Source organism: Cupressus sempervirens, chromosome 1, assembly GCF_028749045.1.
Source record: "Cupressus sempervirens isolate cs-2001-9-10 chromosome 1, ASM2874904v1, whole genome shotgun sequence".
NCBI classification, from domain to species: Eukaryota; Viridiplantae; Streptophyta; class Pinopsida; order Cupressales; family Cupressaceae; genus Cupressus; species Cupressus sempervirens.
In genome coordinates this window covers 28742425-28766103 of record NC_143118.1, presented here as the reverse complement: position 1 = coordinate 28766103, position 23679 = coordinate 28742425, and the positions used below count along the sequence as shown (strand labels likewise).

At 36.1% G+C, this 23679-nt stretch overlaps 1 protein-coding gene across 1 annotated transcript in view; it reads left to right on the top strand.

The window, feature by feature from the left end:
• The window catches only part of LOC149576006 (transmembrane and coiled-coil domain-containing protein STS1-like), a 200139-nt gene that overhangs the window by 1146 nt on the left and 175314 nt on the right, over window positions 1-23679 (top strand). Inside the window, exon 2 of the mRNA XM_089816125.1 lies at window positions 590-671. Coding sequence (XP_089672251.1) covers window positions 590-671 — 82 coding nt within the window. The remainder of the gene's footprint in view (window positions 1-589; window positions 672-23679) is intronic.

The following is a 23679-nucleotide window of genomic DNA, read 5'->3' as shown; positions in this document are numbered from 1 at the left end:
TTTGTTAACATTGTTAGGTTTAGCTTGGAGACATTTTTTGGTACATATGAAATTTTGTTCTTACACTTTGTTGTTTTTGTGATATTGGTCTTTAGTAAAAGTGAGCATAGCTGTTTCGATTGGAGGGAATTTTTATTTTTTGATCGGTAAATAGCCAAAGCCTAGATTAGTTATTGTTATTCATTGTAATTAATTTTTTTTGTGTTAAGTGAATTTGAACTCAAGACCTCCAACATGAGAGGCTCACAAGTTACCGTTGTGTTGTAGGCTCTTGCCTGATTGGAGGGAATTTCTTATTAACATGAAATTGTTCATATAAAATATTTTGCGAATTTCCATACCTAGAATTTTTTAAGATTTCGAGGATTTCACTGTCACTTATTTTTATTTACGGTGTACCAAATTATGTGCGTATCTTATAAACCCTACACGAATTTGAAATTCCGTCCGAATAGACTAATAATATTGAAGTTCATTGTGATTTTTCTGCTTTGAAAAGTTTTATACCAGCTGTTAGAATTAATAGGCAGTTTTGTACACTTTGAAAATCTGGTATGAAATTCTAACTGATTGGTTGGAGACTGGTTAGGTACTTGAAGATTGATGACAAAGCCTGGCCTGGACTCGAGGAGACAGCCACGACATTCCCTGCCAGACATCATATTGGAGCAGTACGTATTATTTGTATTTTAATGTCCTCGTTGAAGTTTTAAAGGCAACTCTGATGGTACTGCTGAGTATATTGGTACATCTGCAGGTAAAATTTAGATTCTTGATGCAAATTTTTTGCTATAGCCAGTCTTTAATTTTTGATTGTCTCGTGACTTGTGGCTATACATTTCAGAAAAACTGTTGTATTGCAGGATTCTGGTAGATTAGTCTTGTTCAGGACTTCCTTCATTCATGTTCTTTTAGCATGTTTGTACTTACCTCTTTTTGGGGGAGGGTTTTTCCCATGAGGTTTTCCCTCTTTCCCCATGTTCAGAGGTTGCATTTCTTTGCATTTGTACATGGGTATCTAACATGGCCTAGTTGCCGCGACCCATTTTGCATTTCATCTTAGCTTTTTCGAGCTTAAGTGCATTCCCCTAAGTTGCACTTAAGGGGGGGTGTTAGTGTAAATTATTATTTACACTTTACTTAAGTTTACTTAGGATAAATGCATTTATTTATTAGTTGTCATCTAGGAGTTAGCATACTTTTACGTATTGACTTGTTGACAACACAGGAGTTTGTTCCTACTTTGTTATACTTATACTCTTGTCCATGTGGAGGATAATCCACCTTTTATGGATGTATGCTGAGTTGTCATGCTTATCTCCTAGCACTTTCTAATTCATTCTAGAAGCTTCCTAGAGGCCTTTATAAACATACTCCCCTAGTGTATTTGCATATCATATTATACAACAATTTGCATTCTATCTGAGAATATAATTTTCTTATTTTCAGACCAAACCCTTGCCTCTTCTTTTTTCTCCAAATACTGAACACTCTACAACAGATTTGGCTCTGATACCACGTAGGATTTGAGCAAATACGCAAATCAAATCCACAAGCCCTCGAATCACTTGCATGTAGAAAACCTGTCACAGAGAAGAAAAAAACAAGAACAGGCAAGGGTTTGGTCTGAAAATAAGAAAATTGTATTCTCAAATAAAATGTATATTGCTGTACAATATGATATGCAAATACACTAGGAGAGCCTGTTTGTAAAGGCCTCTAGGAAGTTTCTAGAATGAGCTAGAAAGTGCTAGGAGATAAGCATGACAAATCAACATACGTCTATAAAAGGTGGATTATCCTCCACATAGACAAGAGGATAAGTATGACAAGGTAGGAACAAACTCCTGTGTTGTGAACAAGATAATACGTAAAAGTGCTAACTCCTAGTTGACAACTAATAAATAAATGCATTTATCCTAAGTAAACTTAAGTAAAGTGTAAATAATAATTTACACTAACAATTAGTGTCTCTTCGATCGCCTAACCTTGTGGTTTGATGGAAGGGGCATTATTTGATTTTCTCAGCACGGGCAGAGATAATTTAGCAGTCCTTTTGCAAGTAATCTTATTTAGAGTTGTGACAGCTGTTAAAAAATAGGTGCAAAGTGCAACTAAGTTATTCGAAAAAATGTTACAGAAAATATTCAATTTAACATAAGCTTCAAGCTACATAAAAAGTTGGATTCATCCATAAATTGACAGTTTGGCAAGGAATAATCTTGAGTGGTGCTGAAAAGTTTACGAGTCCTCCCTCCTCTATAAATTATATATTCCAAATCGAGTATAGGCCCACGTTTATGGTTATTGTGATTTTACAGTTGTGCAGTTGTATGTGACAACCTGGGCCAAAATAAGCATGGTGTTAGCCTCGATGGGACCGTTTCTTTATGGAGGATGCTACAACTTGTTAGTATTTTTATTTGTCTCTTGTGATACAACACACAGTGGAATAGTACATATGGCAGAACTGTTCTCTAAATTGTGGGGGGATAAACTTCAAACTGTCTTTCGTTCAACTGTATGTCTGAATAAATTGAAATGTATGAACTGTGCCTTGAAATAGTACATATATATCTATTGATGAAGTTGGCAAACTTGAAGACTGATAAATATGTGTTCGTTGTGTCGATAGAAAATCTCTGCAGTAGTATTCAGTGGCCATTGTAATATGACGAGATGCAAATCTAGCATCGTGTTTCTTAAGAAACTTTCTTACAATGTTCGGTCTATTAACAACAATGACATGGACTCTTCCCAGAAGAACACACAAGATAGATGCATCATAGTTGTGGAGGAAAGAGTGAAGACATTTGTAACTAGTTTTTTTTTTTTTTAAATTTAAAAAGGGAGTATAATGGAGTAGAAGAGGCATTGAAGCTAGAAGTATTATTGTCCATGGAAGGAGAAGGAAAACTCTACTTCACCTTGTTATTGCAAATCAAAGTCAAACTCTTCTCAATTCTGTGATTTATAACTTTGGTAATAGGAACAGTACAACCTGCACACGTGAGATAAAGACCAATATTAGCACTTGGAGGAAATCTTCTCAGCACTAGATTAATCTGTCAGAACTCTGGAACTTCATGATTTATAATCACATACTGACAGTAGGGTCCTACGAAGGATATACAGTCAGGAACCACAAACCGAGGGAAATGATCAGAAAACAGATGGGATATGCAATTAGCAAATAAACACTATACAATATTGACTAGAAGATCCAGTCAAAGGTTAAGGATTAACAATGCCCGCTGGAATGAATCATTGACGTATGTAAGAATAGATCTGAATATTATTACAAAGTTACAGGAGATAATGTTGCAAATATTAATGAAGGAAAGTTGAAGTTGTATGTTGACGGGCTTATCACGAATGTAAATTTTGCATACATTTGGTATGGTAACCATCATCATAATTATACTCAAGATAAGTAGATGAGACACAAGACTAAAGTGGATCTTATAGGTCAATGATATAAGAGTGGGAATTTTACATCATGGAGGGGAATAATAACAAATGTTTCGTTCCCACTTGAACCATCTTTAGAAAGGAGATGTTCCATTCCCAAATGTCAATGGACCCTCATGTGCAGATAAGTATTCATATCTTTTACATTTATCTACTCATTGTAGTCTCTCCTATTTGTAATCCTATACATACTATAAGAGTTATTTCCTCGATCTTTTCCTTTATGCCTGAGGATGTTCTTGGAAGAAAAGAAGGTCAGTACTTTAGAGATGCTACCAAATATTGTGCAGACTCAATCTTATGACAATAGCTCCAAAAAAGCTGTGATCTAGAATTCATTAGTCATCTGATGATTAGGCTGGATAAAGTGAGACTCTTGAAGTGAATATGAGTATGCTTCTAGATAAAGAGGGATTTTGACACTTCATTAGAGGCAACCTTGTACGAGAATGTCAGAAGGTTGAAACTTGATATCAAATTTAGAGGGAGTCCGACATTCCAATCGGAAGCAACCTTGAACTGAAAAAAGGTCAACAAATTGTGAGAGAGAAGCTTGAGGTGAAAGCCCTTGTTCCACCCTCTAGGAGCAGCCACGGTGGTCCAGCCTTTGACTTGGTTCATGGTGGATATCATGAGAATTAATATTTTTCATTTATGGATTATGTCATGAAAAGTAACGATCTTGCATTGATGTATTTGTGAGGTTGCTATCGTAAGGTGACGATCTTAAAAATAGCTTGACCTCTTATCATGATTGACTACATTAAGTGCCTGTCTTGGAGTGCTGAATATCATGATAACGAACGTTTCATGATAGACTACATTGAGTTGCTATCTCGGAGTGCTGAAGATCATGATACTTATCATGATGGAGAACATGACATTTTGATTACTTGTTATTTGATAGATTACATTTAGTTGCTGTCCCAGAATGTGCCGAAAATTAGATAACTCATATCCTTCTAGGATATAATATATTTTTTTGGTAGGCATCATGCACATGATGCCAGTGCACATACCAAGAGAATATAAGTGCAATTGATATTTCTTGTTGAAACATACTTTAGATGATATTGAAAGATAACATCTAAGTTGATGGATATATGTTGATATCCTTAAATATGCCATTCCAAGAATATCATATTGAGATGATATCTCTCTATATGCTTGAGAGCATAATGTGTTCTATAACAATCCTTCCTAGCTTAGAGAGAGTATTAATGTTGTAGCTTCAGTCGGATTGAATGGACCTAGAGATAATCTTTCTATGGTCGTTGGTTAATCATCAATTAGTCAAACTCTCCTATATCTACTTATATATATGTGTGTGTGTTACATTTAATAATGTTTATATATATTATTGTTCATATATTGTCTAATGATGATTGTGTTTTCTAAAGGATTAATGACTTTAGGAAAGGTAGCCTTGGCTTTGGGAATTTTTGGTTAGAAATTTCATAGTTTGACTATTTTTTGAAGTTGTTTTTATGGTGACCTCTGGCAATACTTCAATGAGTTGGTTCATGCAGTCTTCACTGAAGTCATTAATCCTTTGGACTTGGTGGCGATTTTCTTAGCAAAAACATGTAGTTATAAACATGTGAATGCCTTTTTAAAACATGTAATAGACTTGGTGGCTATTTTTGATGATATTACATGTTCTCAAGTACACGAGTTTGCCTCCAAAACTTGCATCTTCCTCTATAAGGCTACGAGCAGTATTTTTTAGCAAGATAACATGTATTTCATATCATGTAAATGCCTCTCCAAAAGGCGTTTTGAAAGCTGCAAGTTTCCTCCAAGAGCAAGCGGCGATTTTCCAAGAGAAAGCATGCATTTCTAACACATGTTTTGACTTCTCAAAAATGTGTTTAGCTTTGCAAAATGCCCTATTCATTCTAGGTGGCGATTATTACCGTAATTGCACGTCTTTGACATGTTAATCTCTCACTAAAAGGCGTTTTAAGTCTGCAATTTTTTCATTAAGATCTGGGCGGTGATTTTTGGAGGGTTGGCATATGTTATTGCATATGCGTTTCGCAAGAAACAACCCATTTTGGGCATCATTAATAGCAGAACACCTTGCAGCCTAAGGCATTTTTTGCATTGAATCCCTTCAAGAAGCTCTCTAGGGTAAGTATTTGTTAGAGTGGGGTTGCCGTTGCACCCAAAGACCGATTTGTCAATGCTCGATATGACCACTCAACTTATAGTACACAGGAGGCAGTTAAACCCTTGTCACGAATCCCAAGGGGAGCGTTGAACAAATTTCTAACAATCTCCCCCTTAGCGTTACCCGAGGGTTTGAGGATTCGAACCTTTGACCAAGCTTTGATATCACTTGTTAGAGTGGGGTTGCCGTTGCACCAAAAGACCAATCTGTCAATGTCCGACACAACCACTCAACTTATAGCACACAGGAGGCGGTTAAGCCCTTATCACGAATCCTGAGGGGAGCGCTAAACAAATTTCTAACAGGATTATCATTTCAAATTTGTTTTTCATCATTTTAACAACCTAATCTTTGCCCTAGATGCTGTTTTTACTTGTTCTTGCATTGCTAGGTCAAAGTTTGTTCCACTTTTTGGGCATTGCATTTTTCTAACCATCTCCACATGTCCAAATTCAAACCATGTTGTTTGGATTTCAAAATCCATGTAAGTCTTTGGCTTTGGACAAATCTAAAATCCTAAATCTCTTGGATTTATTTTAGGTTTGCTCAAGTTTTGGATAAAAACTTGTTTTTCTCATTCTTGGTAGAGTTTAGGTAAATTTCTTTGGTTATTTACCTAAAGGTATTTGTATATATTTGTTTTGATTGTTCTTGCAAATCTTTGTCTTTTCCATTTACAGATTTGCATCTCTTTTTATGTACATGAAGTTGCTCCTTCTATCTTCCATCTTCTTCTCCAAGTTTGCTGGTTGCATATGCAATTCACTTTAAAAAATCCATTTTTGGCTATTTGACTTATATTTGAGCCTTTCTGAGCTTGACCCATTTGTTCATTCTCCATCCTTAATCATTCCATTGCTTTTCCCTATCCATATCCTGTCTGGAACTCGTGTTTTTACATCGAAAAACTTATCATGGATCCCTCACATGAAGATGTTCTCACATTATGGGATTTTCATGTGACAGTTATGCAACTGTACCATTTTGCAATGTCAAGAGAACCTACTCCAGCAAAGGGCAAGGACAAAAAGAAGATGAAGTATCATAATTCCATTCCATTGTCACAAGTAACTTCCTACTGTGATGAAGTGTGGGATACTAATATATCTCACATGAACATTGAAGATTTCCTTTCAAGAGTCGATGTTGAAGCTACTGAGACTATGACATAGATCCAGCGAAGCCATATGCACTTATTGTCTACTTTCCCCTTGGTAGCTCATGAGTTGGAATTCATTCTTGCATGTGCAAAACACTTTGATGCACCCTCTCGAACTATCAGAGATCAGGATGTAATATTATCATTAGTCTCGTTCCTGAGACTATTGATCATATTTTTCATGTTCCTTATACTCCAATTGTTACAAACATCACAAGACAATAGGCTATGGAGCAGTGGAATGAGGATACTTCCTATTGTACCAAGTTCGTTAATGATAACTGGTTGGTCTCTAAGAGGCAAATCTTGATAGATGGCCAATAAAAGGCGTGTGCTGAAGTGATTTCAAAGGGCTCAAGGATTCAAATACGTTCAAACCTTGGATGTATAAGTACGTCTCACTCATAATAAGGTTAAAAAAGAATGTGTTGGGCTGAATTAGTGAGTGATTCGATCCGAGTAGTTAGTGAATGTGCTGTCTACCAGTGTGTTCAACATGAACTCCTACATGGTGTATATTGCTGCTGCCTTGGGTACTTTTTCTGGTTTGTCAACAAAAAATGACATGTCGATAGTTTATGTGTGGGAGTACTATGAGCAGTTACCTTTGAAGCAAAGTCAGATACATTTGCGAAGGGTTCAAGATGCCTTATTTGGGCATTTCATGTGCTTATTTGATAAAGAACTCCCAAAAAAACGAGCCTCCAATGAAGCATGAAATAAGGTAAATGAGTATGGTTGTATGTTCCTACAGTTTCCCAATTTCACATATCCACGAGTTGGATGCTTCAAGGGAGAATCATACAGGTTTCCAAGGTACCCTACTAATAAAATTATACTAATGAAATCAACAAAACAACTCATGGAGGTACATGCTTATCAATTCAGTTTACACTGTCCAGGAGTGAGGATCTCATCACGTAACCCATAAAAGATTGGTGGGTACTCATTGGATATTGTGCCTAAAGCAGAGAAAATGGAGTTTGAACTCCAAAGGATTACGCTGAAAAGATTTGTAGCTAGGAGTTGTTTTGAATGGAGAGAGCTACATGATAAGATGAGGAAGCAGTTCTTACACATACATCGTCTAGAAGATTTCTGGATTGATGTTCATATTGAGATGGATATACGGTGCATGGACTATACTTGGTTGACTGTGAAGCAAATTGTGGATTTCAACTTGGCATCAATCCCTCCTAGATTTGAGGATAATGATCAAATTTTAGATTTTGAACATTTTCAGCATGATGTGGAGAAGTTACCCATTCTTCCTCCTACATGATCATGCAAGGAAAGTACTTAATTTGGGATTGATTTTAGTCTATTCTTGCTACCGCCAACACTTGGATGAAAATGAGTCTCAAATGCATCAAAATAATGCCTAGATATCAACTCATTCGTGATATTTATAGGGTGTTGAGGAAAGGAAAGGAAGTTGTTGCTCAATTAAGTGATAGTCAAGGGTCACTTAAAAGGCAAGGCAATTACAATTGCTGGACGGGGACATTGGTGCTTGGAAGAGTATGATGGAGCTTGATTTGGAGAGTTTATGTGATTATGAAGTCATCTCATTTGTTGAGATGTATTATGATTAGAAGCATTTGATGATTAATAAGGAACAAGTCCTACAACAACTCATGAAGGATGCAGATGCAATAGTAGTGAAGATTGGTGAGTAGGAACACATGATCAACGAATGCTACAAAAAGTTGTCATGTGGAGTTATCACTGAGAACAAAGAACTCAAGAAAGAAGAGGATATTCTCACAGGGTTCACTAAAGCAATTCGCTTACAACTTAAAGCGGATGATTTCAATCTCAGTATAATGAATACATTTGCAAGTTGGAAGTGTTCACTAGACGAACTACAAAGCAAAAAGGAAATTTCTATCAAGGAAGTTTCAAAGGCAAGCAACACATATCAAAGGATCATAATGGTTGTTGAGTACACTAGTGAGCCCAATGCCGAGGTTGTGCATTACTCATTGCAGCAATTTGTGAAGATTGTTGAGACTCTATGAACATTTCAATTTTTCATATGCTTTAAGTAGAATAGTAGTAGGAAAGCTACATGTAAATAACATCTATGTTGTAATTATAGGATAACATGTACTTGTATAATTAGCTCATGTGGTTAAGTTGCAATTGCATTAGGCATGCAACTTTGGAAAAAGTCAAAGTAGTTAGTTAGAGATAAGTCAAGGTGGTTGAGGTTGTTCCATGTTTTCCTCCACCTTACTCTCTTCGTTTTTCCTACATAAAGGAGAGAGGTCATTGTAAATAATCATCTTTTGCTTTATAGGAGAAGGCTGGGCTCGTGACAAAAGACTTTGTATTTCTCATTGCAAATCTTTGAATTGAATAAAGAAGCAAAGTTTTCCTAACCTTTGTGTTGTGATACTTTTAATCTTTGCATTGATTGATTCATCTTTGTTACTTCTTTCTTTGTGAAGCATTTGAGTATTTGATGTTGTTCTTGAAAGACTTTTGAGCTTTCATAAACAAGATTGATATAGTTTGGTAGTGGCTGCAAACACTAGGATGTTACAAGATTCAAGAATTGGCAGATTAATGGATTTTTGGATGATTGATTGATTAATAGAGGAACAAATGTGTTCCTTATAAAGAATTACAAGGACGTTGTTTTTTTTAGAAACAAATAGACTGAAGACGAATTTAGAAACAAATCTGAAGACAGGATAAGAAACATTCCTATCTAGACTGAAGACAAAAGAGACAACATAGGAAACATTCCTATCTAGATTGAAAGATAGACTACAGACAAGTAGTTGACCATTGTAGAAAGTATTTAACTAAGGAGATAATATCTTAATAAGGATATTAAAAATATTATCTTAATACCCTCCCTTAATGGTCAATGTACAGATGTCAGAACATTTTGTGATAACTGAGACTCTCCCTGGATCTACAGAATGCTGAAACCAAGAAGCTTTGCTAGAAGAGTGCTATGACTCAAAATAGATAAAATTCGTTTTTGTGGAAAAAATGGTAAAACCCAGAATCTCACGCAACTTTGCGTATTACAAACAACATGAAATGATTTTTGAGGAGAAAATCAACAAACCCAAAAAAACAGAAACAGATTCAGAAGGCGAAAAATGCAGCGTCGCCTTGATCAGGAAGCTCGACAACTTGCGCTGTTGGCTGGGAAGCATTTTTCCTTGCATGGGCAGCCAAACGTTTCTGACACTCGAACTTCATATGGCCAAACTTGTGACAGTAATTACACTACATTTTGCTTCGTAGAGCCATCCAGGGATTGAGCAGAAGGTTGATGTTGGAAAGGCTGAGAAGACTGATGGTTGCCGGTGTTCTGTTGAAAGGATTTTGCAGCAAATGCCTGTTCTGAGGAGGCTGTAGAGGCACTGCTTCCAAACTGTTGTTTTCAACGATCCTGCTATAGAAGTTTAGTGCATAATTTTGGAAACTTCAGATCAACATTAGTTGACATAATGTTGAGTGTTTCTATTAAGTGCTCATAGGACGATGGTAGATTTTACAGAGTGATGACTACCATATCCTCTTCCTCCATTTTCCGACCAATAGCTTCGAGTTCATCACGAATGTCCTTAATCTTTGTTAGATGCTCTTGCAAGGACATACGTTTATCCATCATAATGGAGAACAATTGATTCTTCAGAAAGAATACCCGACTCTTGTCAAATGTTTCATGCAGCTCCTTCATATGTTTTTAGATTTCTGCAGCAGACTTGTCGGAAGGAATCTACGGTAGCTGATCATCAATAACAGAGAGCTTGAGAAGCATAATAGCCTCTTGATTGCGATCATCAAACTTGTCTTGTTTTGCTTGGTTGGAGGTCCGACGAGTCTTTGTGCCTAGAACAAGCTCATCCAAACGATGATATTCGAAGATGGTTAACATGTGTTGCTTCCAGTGGTTATAATTGTGGCCATTGAATTGTGGACTGCTCTCCAACATCAGATTAGTCAAAGATGCCATTTGCATGAAGTTTGAGGCAATGTTGAGGCTGACCCAAAAAAAAATGACAAGTATCCAGAAGAGTAGATGGAAAACTTAGAAGGAATCTAAAGTTAGATTTCAAATCCGTCGACTCGAAAATCGAGGCATGGAAAACAAGGCACCCACAAAAATTTGATGAAGACCCATTTGAAATTTTGAAAAACCCACCACAAATATGAAACCAAAAAAAATTCCAGACCCCAAAAATTAGGGATTCGAGCAGAATAACAGTCGGCGGCCAATGAAGGTTTTAAGGGCAAAAAAATGGTGGATACAGGTGGATATAAGTGGATTTGAGATAGGCGGATATAGGCGGATTGAACACGTTTTTGCTGCGTTTGGAGAAAAAAAATCTGCAAAAAATGGCACTTAGTTCGGCCAAAAACGTCACTAAAACAAACCCCCTAGCAAGCAGAAAACATGGGCAATAATTGGTGCAATTCTAGAAGTCGCGAGTTGCAAAAAAAATGCACGGGATGTGGCATGGGAGTGACAGATTTGATTTTTTTAAAAAATCACAGAGGGGTAATAATGATTTGTAGACTAATCCGGCCACGAAACAAGGGGAATCTAGTCACAAATCCGGTGGCCAAATCGCGATTTGCAGAAAATCGTGATTTTAAGAAAAATCGGGCAGTAGAAACATGCGAATTCTTCACAAAAACGGAAAACCCTAGTCGGGTTTTTGAGAAATCGGAGAAATAATTTCGAAAGTTTTGAACCAAATAATTTCAAAAGAAATTGTAAATTTGTCGAAGAAATTTGAAGTATTGGCTCTAATACCATGTTATAAGATTCAAGAATTGGTAGATTAACTAATAGAGGAACAAATGTGTTCCTTATAAAGAATTGTAAGAACATTGTTTCTAAAAGAAACAACGTAAATTGAAGACAAATTTAGAAACAAATCTGAAAATAGGATAGGAAACATTCCTATTTGGACAGAAGACAAACGAGATAGGATAGGAAACATTCCTATCTAGATTGAAAGACGGACTACAGACAAGTAGTTGACCATTATAGAAAGCATTTAACTAAGGAGATAATATCTTAATAAAGATATTAAAAATATTATCTTAATAAGGATTTAAAGACTTTGAGCTTTACTTCTTCGTATATTATTTCATATTTGAATAGTTAAGCAAAGACTTTGAGCTTTGTTGGCTGTTTGTCCTTTTGTTTCAAAGAGATTGCTTGGAGGAGACTTTGAGTTCTTGCTGTCAATCACACAAGTTTAGTTATAATTGCTGTCTTAAGGTTGTTCTTACATAAACCCTTAAGCCACCAATATTACCATAGCAGTAGATTCCTTTTGTTAAATTGCAAATAGTTGTTGTTAGTATAAGATCATTCTTGAAAGAAGAGGAATTGATCCCGTGAACCACCCATTTGTTAATTCCAGTTAGGTCTCTATTGTAGCCACCTACTGTGAGAAGGGATTCTCCCCTATTGTTGAGAGGAGAGACTTGTCTCACTACACCGTTGCCTAAAGTTCCCATTTTGTAAGTTGTAGTTATAGTGGCTTACAAAATATATAGCCAACATGGTATATGTAATTAATGAAGTCCATGTAGGATTTTATGACATGTCTTTTTTTTGGGTTTTTACATTTTTTTCTTGAAAAATGATGCTTTGTTCACTTTAGATCATGCTATCTTGTAGTTTGTTTTGGGGAATCCTTCTTAGTTGCAGTAGTTTGGAGGGTTTGCCAAGTTTTTTTATGAAAATTGTGACAATTGCTTTCATCATGTCTTTGTCTACAGGGAATTATCCAGCATTCGGTTGGTCATTTGTGATGATTTTTAGTTAGGTTTTGCAGATTTTGGGAGGGTTAGTGGCAAACTCAGATCAATAGGTAGAGTCAGTGGCAAGCTCTTGTCTCTTGTGCCATACCATTTTGAAGAAGGGGACAATCTTCTATGCTTTTTGGCTACTCTTGGTTATTGACATTCTGTAGATCCAGGGAGGGTCTTAACAACAACAAAATGTTATGAGGGATTTGTAATTGCAAGACATGTATTATATTCTGCAGGGTAGTTGATAGAATGGCCATTGAGGGAGGGTATTAGAATAATCTCAGTATGGTAGGTTCTTGCTGTATTTGCCTCTTTATTCTAGATCTTTAGTTAATGATCATTTAGGCTTTATTTTTAGTTATCTTAATTTGGTCTATTTTTTCGATGTCTTTATTCAGACAACTTTTCTTTTTCCTTAATGTTTTAATAGCATATGTAAACTCTATTTAAGAGTGCATTGTTAGTACAATTATTAATTCCATTTTTTAAAGTTTCACAAGCAGCCAAACTCAATTTTTCTACAAGAATAGTTTAAAAGAAATTGGGAAAACAATTGTTTACCGTACTGGTAAAGAAATCAACACATACAGACAATGGAATAGAATAGCAGAATTATATTCGCATATGCTAGACATACATTATGCTTCATAAGATGAGTAATAGTAGATAAAAGATGATTGATGATTTACAATGATCCCAGACGGAATATAAATACTATCCGCTGAACCTTCCTGAAGGAGTCCGTCGGCCACAAACATTATGTCCGCTACAAACTATTCACCTGTTGGCTACAAAATACAAAACACCGACGACAATCATTCCGTCGGCTACAGAAACACCGCCGGAACCATCCAGTCGGCTGACAACAATAACCTTAAAAATGAATTCTCTCTCAAGGAATATTTAGAGCTAAGGATAAAATACCAACCAACAATAGAAAGTGCAAGAGAAAAATCTTGCACATCCTCTACAAAAGAAAGTTACAGAGGGAACAATAGGTGCACTAAAAAGATGTAAGAGGAAACCCTCACCTCCTCTCAAGCATCATGCACAAGGAATACAGGTTCATAAAAATACGAAATTGCAAACTACAATACAAATAAATCCAACAAACACAAAATACTATTCTTCCTCCTAAAGGAAAACTCTATCACTTCCAAATTCAAGAAAACAAAATCAGATTCATCCCATTCAATCAAGTCCCCAACAAATAAAGGGATAACCATAAGAAAATGGGGAGATGAGATTCCATCTATGAAACACTCTCACCCCCATTTGGAGGGCAGGAGGACCAAGGAACACATTATTAAAGACAGGAAGAAAACCTCAAAATAAAGGGTTATGATAAAACCACACACAATCCCCTTTTAAAAAGAATATGACAATCCATTTTGTGAGATTGAAGGGGAGTTTAATAGGCAGTCTTATCAATAAGGGAAGCTTTGAAGGAGATTCGAATGAGGGAGGATTCTTGGCCACTCGAGAAGAACTTTCCCATAACACATTTCAAGTTATAGGTCAAATTGAGGGAGAAAACATAAAGGTTTTTTTGGGTAGTAGATCTACGCACAATTTTATCAGCCAAAGATGGATGATTTTATTACATACCTAGCTACAAACAAAGGGATATTGATTAGTGCTTCTTGTCTACAAAATGCCAAAATCAAGAGAACCTCTCACATATCCTATCATACACTGTGCTGCAATGCAATGTTCAACTTTTGAGGTTGTCATGAAGCAAAGGATGTAGTTCATGGTACAGTGGAATTGATAGATGAGGCTATCCACTAGTTGCCCGAATGTTGATTCATCCACGACAAATGAATCCAATTTGGTTGAAAGTTTCAGCCCTTCCTGAACAGGTATAGATGCAGGTTTATAATCATGCATCCGAAACTTATTTAACAAACTTATGGCACATTTTAACTCAGAAATAAATATATTGCTAGCTGTTTGCCAAACCTCCACACCAAGAAAATAATGGAGAAATCCTGAATCTGTCGTATCATATTAGAGCTTTGGCACAAATTTTGTTTGACCCACTCGACCAAATGTGTTGCACTGCCAGTATTGATAAAATCATCAACATATATGACAAGGATAAGAGTCCTACCATGAGCATGCTTGACATACAGACAGGATTAGGACTCCACTAAAAATCTTGAACAATTAAATACTTCTAAATTTTGATTTAACATGCATGGGGAGCTTGTTTAAGGCCATGGAATGCTTTCACCAATTTGCCAACTTGGTGTTCTTTATCAACAACCTTGAAACTTGGAGATTGCATTATGTAGACTTCTTCCTACAAATCAAGCAAAGCACCTTTGACATCCATTTAATTTACTTTCCATTCAAGCTGGGCTGGAAGAGCAAGGACAAGCTAATGGTGCTTGTTTTGGTTGTGGGAGAAAATGTCTCCTCATAGTTGATGTCTTCCTTCTGTGAAAACTCTTTAGCTACTAATTGAGCCTTATCAAGAGTTCCACTAACCTTAACTTTAGACACCCATTTGCAGCCAATGGGTCTCTTCCCTAGTAGAAGATTTAATAGTGCTGAATTGTTTTTTTAAGAGACTTTGATGGTTAGCTGCCATAACATGTTCTTATATGGATATACCTTTAGCATTTGAATATGTTTGAGGCTCATAAATATTGTGAATGTGTAATGTCCCCATTTTTGTCAGTATCAGAGTTTCAGTGATTAGCCTATTATTGTGATTCTCGTAGCCTAATTATTGTGGATAGAGGGTCTTTTGAGGTAGTGGCTTGGCTTTAGAGGGCCTAATCTTCTCCACAATTCAGTAAGCTACAGGTTGGTCTTTGTTTGACTCAAATTGGACTTCGTTTGAGCTTAGTTTTGTGTACTTACTATTTGTGGTAAGTTGGGTATTGTTAGAGATGGACCCTTTCTATTTTTGGAAAGTGCATTTGGTCACATGGAGAAATAATAGGTATGACTCCTATTTCAGATGACATTTAAATGATGAGTATTTTGGGAGTTATATTTTCAGTGGCCAAATTATTATTAAATAATTAAATGGCTTATTATAAATTATAACTTAACTTTATAATTTCACTTAAGTTGAAGGTTGAGTTATCAGTGGAAAGTGCCATTTATTAATTAGTTAAGCCAAGTCAAGTGAGAGAATCTCATGTAAGCTTCTAATTAATGTTGTGAGGTGAAGCTTCTTGTGTGAAGTTACATTTTGGGAACAAAAGAGAATCTGGAGGTTATAAATACAAGCCCATTTGTTGAGAAAATGATGCTTGGATAATTATTTTCTTTTGTTGCCTTTGTGGCTTTTTTTTTTTCTGAAGTTTTGATTTTAGTGCCCTTGCTAAAGTATAGGGTTTGAATTTTGAGTTGTTCCATTGGATCTACAGTTCAAGTATTGTAGATTCAAATATGAGATTTTGTTCTGAGTTTGCATTGGTACTTGTGCTGAGGTATACAATTGGCCATTTTTGCTACTGTTTTACTATGGCTAAGGAGAAGATTAATTGTTGGAGCTGATTATTTTCCAACCTACTATTGAGGTATAGTAGTTTTGGAATTTGAGTCTTGTGGATCAATTTCTTAAGGTTTGCATCTTCCATTTCTGTCATTGTTGTTGCTTGGAATAAAGTGTGTGAAATTCTGAGATGTAATTTGATTCAATGCTGATGTAAATTGAATTGAGAGATAAATATGAAGTAGTTCAGTTTTTTTGAAGTTACATGGCATAGTAAATCAAATGCAAATCTATCACTGCCATTGAATTGAGCTTGGTCATCATTAGTGTTGTTAAAAATTGCTTAATCTTGGTGAATGTGATTTAGTCAGCCTTGGAGTTCTTTTCAGTAGTATTGGCATTGTATGCTAAATGTTTTGACGTAATGTCAAAAGTCAAAAATATTAGTATTTGTTAGAGCAATAGCCAAGCAGGGTTATTACAGAATGTGTGCCATAAGAGCAAAATTAACTTTGTTATGTTGCTTGCTCGTAATTCTAGTTGCTCAACTCTCAGTAAGTTCATTATCATGAAGGTCACTAGTGGTCTTGGCCCACCACTTAGGCCGAAGTGTAGAAGAACCAACACCCACAGTAGGAGGAACATTATCACTTTAGTTTTATGGATGTGGATCCTAAATGTCCCAAGTAAAGGTGTGTGGCACAATGTCATCTAAATCCATTCTATCAGGTGAACTGAATGAAAGTCAAACATTCACATTTGTAGCCTTTGGAGGCTGATCCTCAGGGGTCAAATAGGAGAAGTCTGAAATGGTCCTCATTCTTCATCAAACACCACATTTTGATTTAAAATGGGATGGTTAGTGTCCACATCGATCAACCTGTAAGCCTTATGATTACCCTTGTAGCCTATAAACATTGATTTTTGAGTCTTGGAATCTAGTTTGGTGTGCTTAGAATATGGAATCCAATCATAAGTTGTTGATCATAAAATTCTCACATGATCGATTTTAGGCTTTTGTCCAAACCAAACTTCCTTTGGGGTCATCTTCTTAACAACATGTGTGAGAGGCTGGTTCAGGAGATAAGCTACAGTATAGACTGCTTTCACCAAAAACTTTATGGGAATATTTCTATGCTGCAACATAGATGGAGCCATCTCAGTTAGTGTACGGTTTTTGAGCTCAACAATACTATTTTTCTATGGGGTGTAAGTTGTGGTAAGTTGATGCTTAATGCCATTTGATGTATAGTTGGAGAAATTAGAACAAAATTCTCCACCATTGTCGGATCAAAGAGTGAATATTCTAACAACCCGACTCTTTTCCATTGAAGCCTAAAACTCCTGACACAAATAACAAAAAATACATGCATCCAATAACTGATGGAGTGTTTATGGGTCGAGAAATATCTGCATGAACTAATTGCAAGACCTAAAATGCCCTTTAAGTGTCATCATCTAAAAATAGAGTTTGATTTTGCTTTCTAGCTTTGTCAAGCTACAAAAACTCCATGATTCCGTATCTGAATCTTATATAATCCAACACCCAACCCTTTCCAACCAATTGTGGGAGAGTGAATATTTAGGTATCTATATTGCTAATGCCGAAGGTTGCTGATGGAAGTACTTTTGGTTTCCATGGCCCACTCTTGAGAATCACCTGTATGAATGAGTATAAAAACTACGATCCTCAAGATTAGTTACAACTATAGTGTAAGATTCCTTGTCAACAATGTTGCACTTGTGTGAACTGAAGATGACATCCAATTGTGAAGAATGAAGCATAATTTGATTGACTAAAAGTAGATTAAGCTTCATATCTGGGACAAAGTATACATTGAGATAGATCAAATTTCTCTCACCAAGTGAAATTTGAATGTTGCCCTTTTTGACAATATTACACTCTAAGCCACAAAAGATCAGTGAATCCATGAAAGGTGTGGACTCTATGAATCAATCTTGACAATGCGTGAAATGTCAAGAGACACCAGAGTCAATATACTAGGTAGATGATTTCTCATGATTGGATGAGCATGTGGCAATGAACACATAGGAGACAAACTCTTGATCAAGATGCTAGCAACTGGGCCTTCTGTTGTGTCCCTTCCTGTGTGGATTGTGCATCTGCAACCGTTTCTTGTAATCTATCTTCATTTGACTAAACTTGTGATAAGAATTGCATTGAACACTCTTCTTCTTTGAAGATGTTGGAGGTTTACCTGGTGCTTTTGGTGGGAGGATTGAAGTTTACCTTTGTTCTTGTCCAAGGCTTTCATTATAAAGGCCTCTTGTTTTGTGGAGGATGAACCAATACTACTTCTAAATTATTGCTTCCATCCATTCTATTGCAAAAGTTTGTTGTAGAGAGTTGGAAACTTCATTCACACAAGTAGAAGTGATATTGAGTGTCTCAATGAAATGCCTGTAGGATTAGGGTAGGCTTTTTGGCGTGATCATTACCATATCATCTTTCATCTTGTGGCCAACAACCTCCAACTGGTTACAAACAACTGTGATCTTTGTAAGATGTGCTTGGAGAGACATCGTCTCATCCATCATAATAGAAAACAACATATTCTTTAGAATGCTCGACTCTTGTCGGATGTCTCATGAAGATACTTAGAGTTTCTAGATCTTTTTAGCTACTTTGCTAGAAGGTATGTATCATATGTAATAGAAAGTTTGATAAGCATTATAAGTTCCTAGTTATGTTTCATCAAATTTGTCCTAATCTGTTCCCGCTTGTGTAGGATGTTTTTCCATACCTAGAACAATCTTGTCAAGATGTTGATATTCAAATATCATCATCATGCACTACTACTAGGTGTTGCAGTTGCGATAGTTGTACCTCGAATTGCCCTCCAACAAAATATTGCTCAAAGATGCCATCATGAACATTGAGGTCAAATAGGTCAACCTTGTGAAGGCACAAAAATTAAGTTAGAACCAACCACATGAAACCATAGGGTTTTTCCTTTAGTTTCTTCATTGGAAAAATCTAAAAAACCCTAGACAACAATTCTAGACAAGACCACAAACACGCAACAATTGCTAGTTTGAGTCTATAACAAACTACAAAATATCTAGTAAACCCTAGCTTCGATTTGGAACAAATTGCAAAACCTATAAAAATTTCATAAAACCCCAAATGAGATTCATGCAGGTCGTTGTGGCGTGAGCAAAAGATAGTAGAAAAAATCACGTCATACAACTGGCAAGCTTCAAAGGGAAAAAAAAACCCAGTTTGTGAACTTAAGAGGTTGTAGAAAAAGCATGGGTAATGATGCATGAAAGTTGTGACAAAATATATTGTGCGTGAGCATAGACGCGTTGCAAAAATGAGTAGAAACAAAAACTTAGGGCTTTAAAAAATGTGTTACACGAGGTTGGAAAATGCAAAAGTTTGCAGTAGAATTGCCTACAAATCCTCAAAAAATAGATGCAACCAACACTATTCCAAAAGTCGATAGCTCCAAAAACCCCTTCAAATCAGATACTTGAGAAAAAATTCCATTAAGAATTATTCTACAATTATGATTTTTTTCAAAAGAATCCTCTATGCTCTAGTTCCATGAAACTCAACATTGCTCGCTAAAATTAATGAATTGAAGGGACAAATAAAACAATTTGCAAGAGCTTTAGACTGAAGCTAAAGTCTTTTAAAAATAGAAGACAAAATAAAATAATAAACAAAACTTCTAAATGAGCATTAATAGAATATTCTACAAAGCCAACTAAATTAGCATAAGAAAGTAAAATATTAAAAGAATTTAAAATATTGCAATAGCCTTATTTGATCGCATTATTTAGCTTTTGAGGTTGCCTTGTTCGAGATAGGACAAAATGCTTAGTATTTTATTCTATGTTGGTGATTGTCATATAACATGCATCAACAAGTTGATAATGGTGCTGTCCTTCATCCACTTGTTTGAAAGAACATTGCAGCTATACTATCGCCATTGCTGCTTCTATTCTTCCACTACTAATTTTGCTTCTTTAGTTGCATTCGTAAGCAACCTCCCACTTTAGTCTTTCCGATTTGGGTGTTCAAGACTTTTTTTTGTTATCGTAAATGCAGTTACCAAAGTCTCCCAATAAGGGCTGCTCGCCACATTGAAGGGAAGGTTATCAAAGTACCAAAAATTGGCATATTCTTATCTACTATTCGATGCAACTCCTTGTTCCACTTTGTACCTTCTAATGATAGTTGTGCTCCAAGTATGTTTTGAGGTACAAAAAAAGTATGTAGTGTGTGTGTTGAGGTGCTCCACTTGAAGTAGATGAAGTGGATGACAATGTGCTTCGTATATATGGATTGCAAAGTGATGGAGGAGCATTGTAGGGAAGTTAGCAATCCTGTATCTAGGGGCTTCGAGCTCGGATTTGTAGACTTATGGTTCACACATTTGGGAACCTTGTCCTAAGTGCGTGTAAAGTTTGGGGTAATTGTCTTGGAGTTAGAGCCTTTTTTGGTGGGTGTTGGTAACGTGTACCTTGGACAAACTATGGAGATTGTTTTCATGAGCTTCAATCCGAGGGAATTAGCGTGTGTGCTCTTGGATTTGGATAGTTGGATGGCAGGTGGACCTATGCCTAAGAGTGCACACTTTTATGTTGTCATATGAGTTAGTTATACATTGTAAACTTGGGGCTTGTCTCAAGTGTTATTTAATTTAGTTTGTCAGGCCGGTTTGTGAGTTGAGGGTGCATTTAATGTGAGTGTTTATTTAATGTAACTTTCTAGTTCAATCTATGGCTTGGTTTAGTATAAGTAGGGGGTCTTGTCTTGTCTTGAGACATCATTCTGCATGGAGTTCAACATGGAGTAGTTGAGAGGAGCGAAGTTTGATAGAGCTAGTAGTTAAGTGTGGGCTTAGGAAACAAGAAGTTTGCAATGTGGCTTGCAAGCACAAGTTTAGATTCTTGTTGGGGTTTTCTATCAAAATGTAGATTTGGGTTAGCTAGGAGTTGGATCTTCCGAGGTCTTGTAGAACAATTATTGTAATTGCTCATGTATTTGGTTGAATCTGGAAGGCCTTAGAGCCGAGTATGTTGGATGTAAATCTTATGACTCTATTAAGAGAATTGGAATTATTTTGGATCTAAATCTCTGTGTTATTGTTTATATTCCACTATGTGGTTATTTGCTGGGGGCTAGGACATTTCCTTTGGAGACTCTCTTGCCTTGCGCTGCACCACGAAGGGAGTCAACAATGCTTTCAGATGCTATATTTTTCTAGGTTTTCCTTGCATTTAAGGACCATGATCACTAGCCATTTATGCTTCTATAGCTGGACTTCTCTTCTCCCTCTTTAATTTTTTTTGTTATGTCAATGCAAGGTGTTCATTCATCTTTCCTTTTATCTCTTTTGTGGTGTTGGTATAGGGATTCACATCTATATGAGTAATGCTTGAAAATAATATTTGAGCTGATTTGTTGATGTATGAGTGCCGAGAATTTCTTCCCCTTCTAAATAAGAAAAGATTTCGATTGATATATGAAGTGAATCTCGATTGGAGAGCTGAAGAGTATGAATTTGGAGTCTAAAGAGTGTTCTGTTTGGACAATAAAGAGTCTTCTATGTTGAAAAATGAAGTCTTCCAAACGAAGACAAGTGGTTCTTGTTGTTCCGACAATTTGGAATATATATCTCTCTTTGTCAGGTGCATTGGGTGGTGAGCTAGCTACACATTATATTGTTGGTTTTGTGTGTAGTAGATAGATTGTTGGTTCAGTTTGAAGCATTGTACTGAGACTTTTATTATTTTATCAATGAAGCATCACTTTTCTATGGTCGAGTTTTTCTCCTCAAGTTGGAGTGGTTTCCTAGGACAAATGTTGTGGTTATTGTTTATTATTTTGTTGTGTTTGCTTATTTTGATTCTTGGCTTTAAAAATTAACATGGTATCATAGCAGGTTTAAGAAAACATCTTTGGCATGGAGTCATAGAGATTTGAAGGGCGATGAAGCTCTATAATGAGGATGGATGCCTTTATTTGTTCAAAATTTCACTTGCACCTCAAGAAGTGTTGAAGATAATAGCTTCAAGAGATATTTTGGATTTATCTTTCAATATCTTGGACAATCTGCTAGAGTATTCCTTATTCCTATTTTCACATGCTGAGTATGATATCATGTGCTGTTGTGAAGTTGAGCAAAGATATTATTTTATGTTGTTGTGCTGTTGCAGTACTATCATTGGTTTTATCTTATATGTTTTCTCAAGCTTGTAGCTTGAGCATGTACACATATCTTGGAAGTGATTTTCTTAGCAGAGATTGTGAATCATCTCTGCACGAATTTGATATACCTCCTGTTGTGATTTCCCTACTGCACTTGTACAAAAGTATAAATGATGGTTGTCATTGGTGATGATACCCAATGAAGACTTACAGTCAGATATTGAGGTTGAGGGATCATGTTTCAAGAAGAAAAGGCAAAGAAGTTGTTGGCTAGAATTTGAATTTGCACCTACCCATTGCAATCTCTGTGAAATTTTGTGTGGATGAGAATCAATTCTTGAGGAAAATGTATTTCAAAATCTTTTAGGGAAAACCATTTAAAGTGTGTGAATTGTAGTTTAGGGTTGGCTCTTGTAGATGTTCTAAAGCCCTTCCATGCTTGTCAACAGAGTTGTATATATCTTTTGAGTTGTATAAGATGGATATATACTTGGGCATGGCATTCAACATTTGGAATGTTTGAAGCATTATAAACTTTGACAACTATATTTGAGTTGATGAGTCTAGCAAGTGTCTAGTATTCAAGAGATCTTGAGATTTGGCGGACATTGATATTTATTCCTGAACCAATTTTCTGCATGAGTATGAAATTGAGTATAGCTTGTTGGTGATAATAGTTAAGGGACCAAAAATTTCTTTAGTTGTGTCAAATGGTTCATCAACTTTAGCTAACATATCCCTTGAGAAGAAGATATTTTCAATAATTGTATCATCTGTGTTATTTACTAAGAGGGAGCCTTAGCGTGATTCCTGTTGAGAGGGAGTCTTAGCTGAGAGGCAGTCTCAACATTCAAATGATCTTTTATGTGCTTCAATGCATTTTTCTCTTAGAGGGAGAAATCCCTTGTTAATGTGTTCTTCTTTGTGAGAGAAGTTTGAGGTGCAAGCCCTTGTTGATGCATTCTTCTTTGCGACAAAAGTTTGAGTTGCAAGCCTTTGTTAATGCATTCTTCTCCACGCGAGAAGTTTGAGGTACAAGACCTTGTTAATGCAATGTTCTCCGCGAGAGAAGTTTGAGGTGCAAGCCCTTGTTAATGTATTTTTCGCTATGAGAGAAGTTTGAGGTGTAAGCCCTTAATAATGCATTCTCTTTGCTAGAGAGGTTTGAGGTACAAGCGCTTGTTAATGCACTCTTCTCTGTGAGAGAGAACTTTATGGTGAAAGCCCTTGTTCCATCCTCTGGGAGTAGCCATGGTGGAAGTCATAGGATTTGCCGAATTTCATCCATTAAGTTCGAATTTTAGCAAATTTTTACCCTTTCCGAACTTCTTCCGAATTTTATGATATTTAATATAATATTAATAATAATAATAATAATATTATTTTAATATTAAAATAAAATTGAGTTATTTAGTTTAATTATTTCTCAATGTGAAACT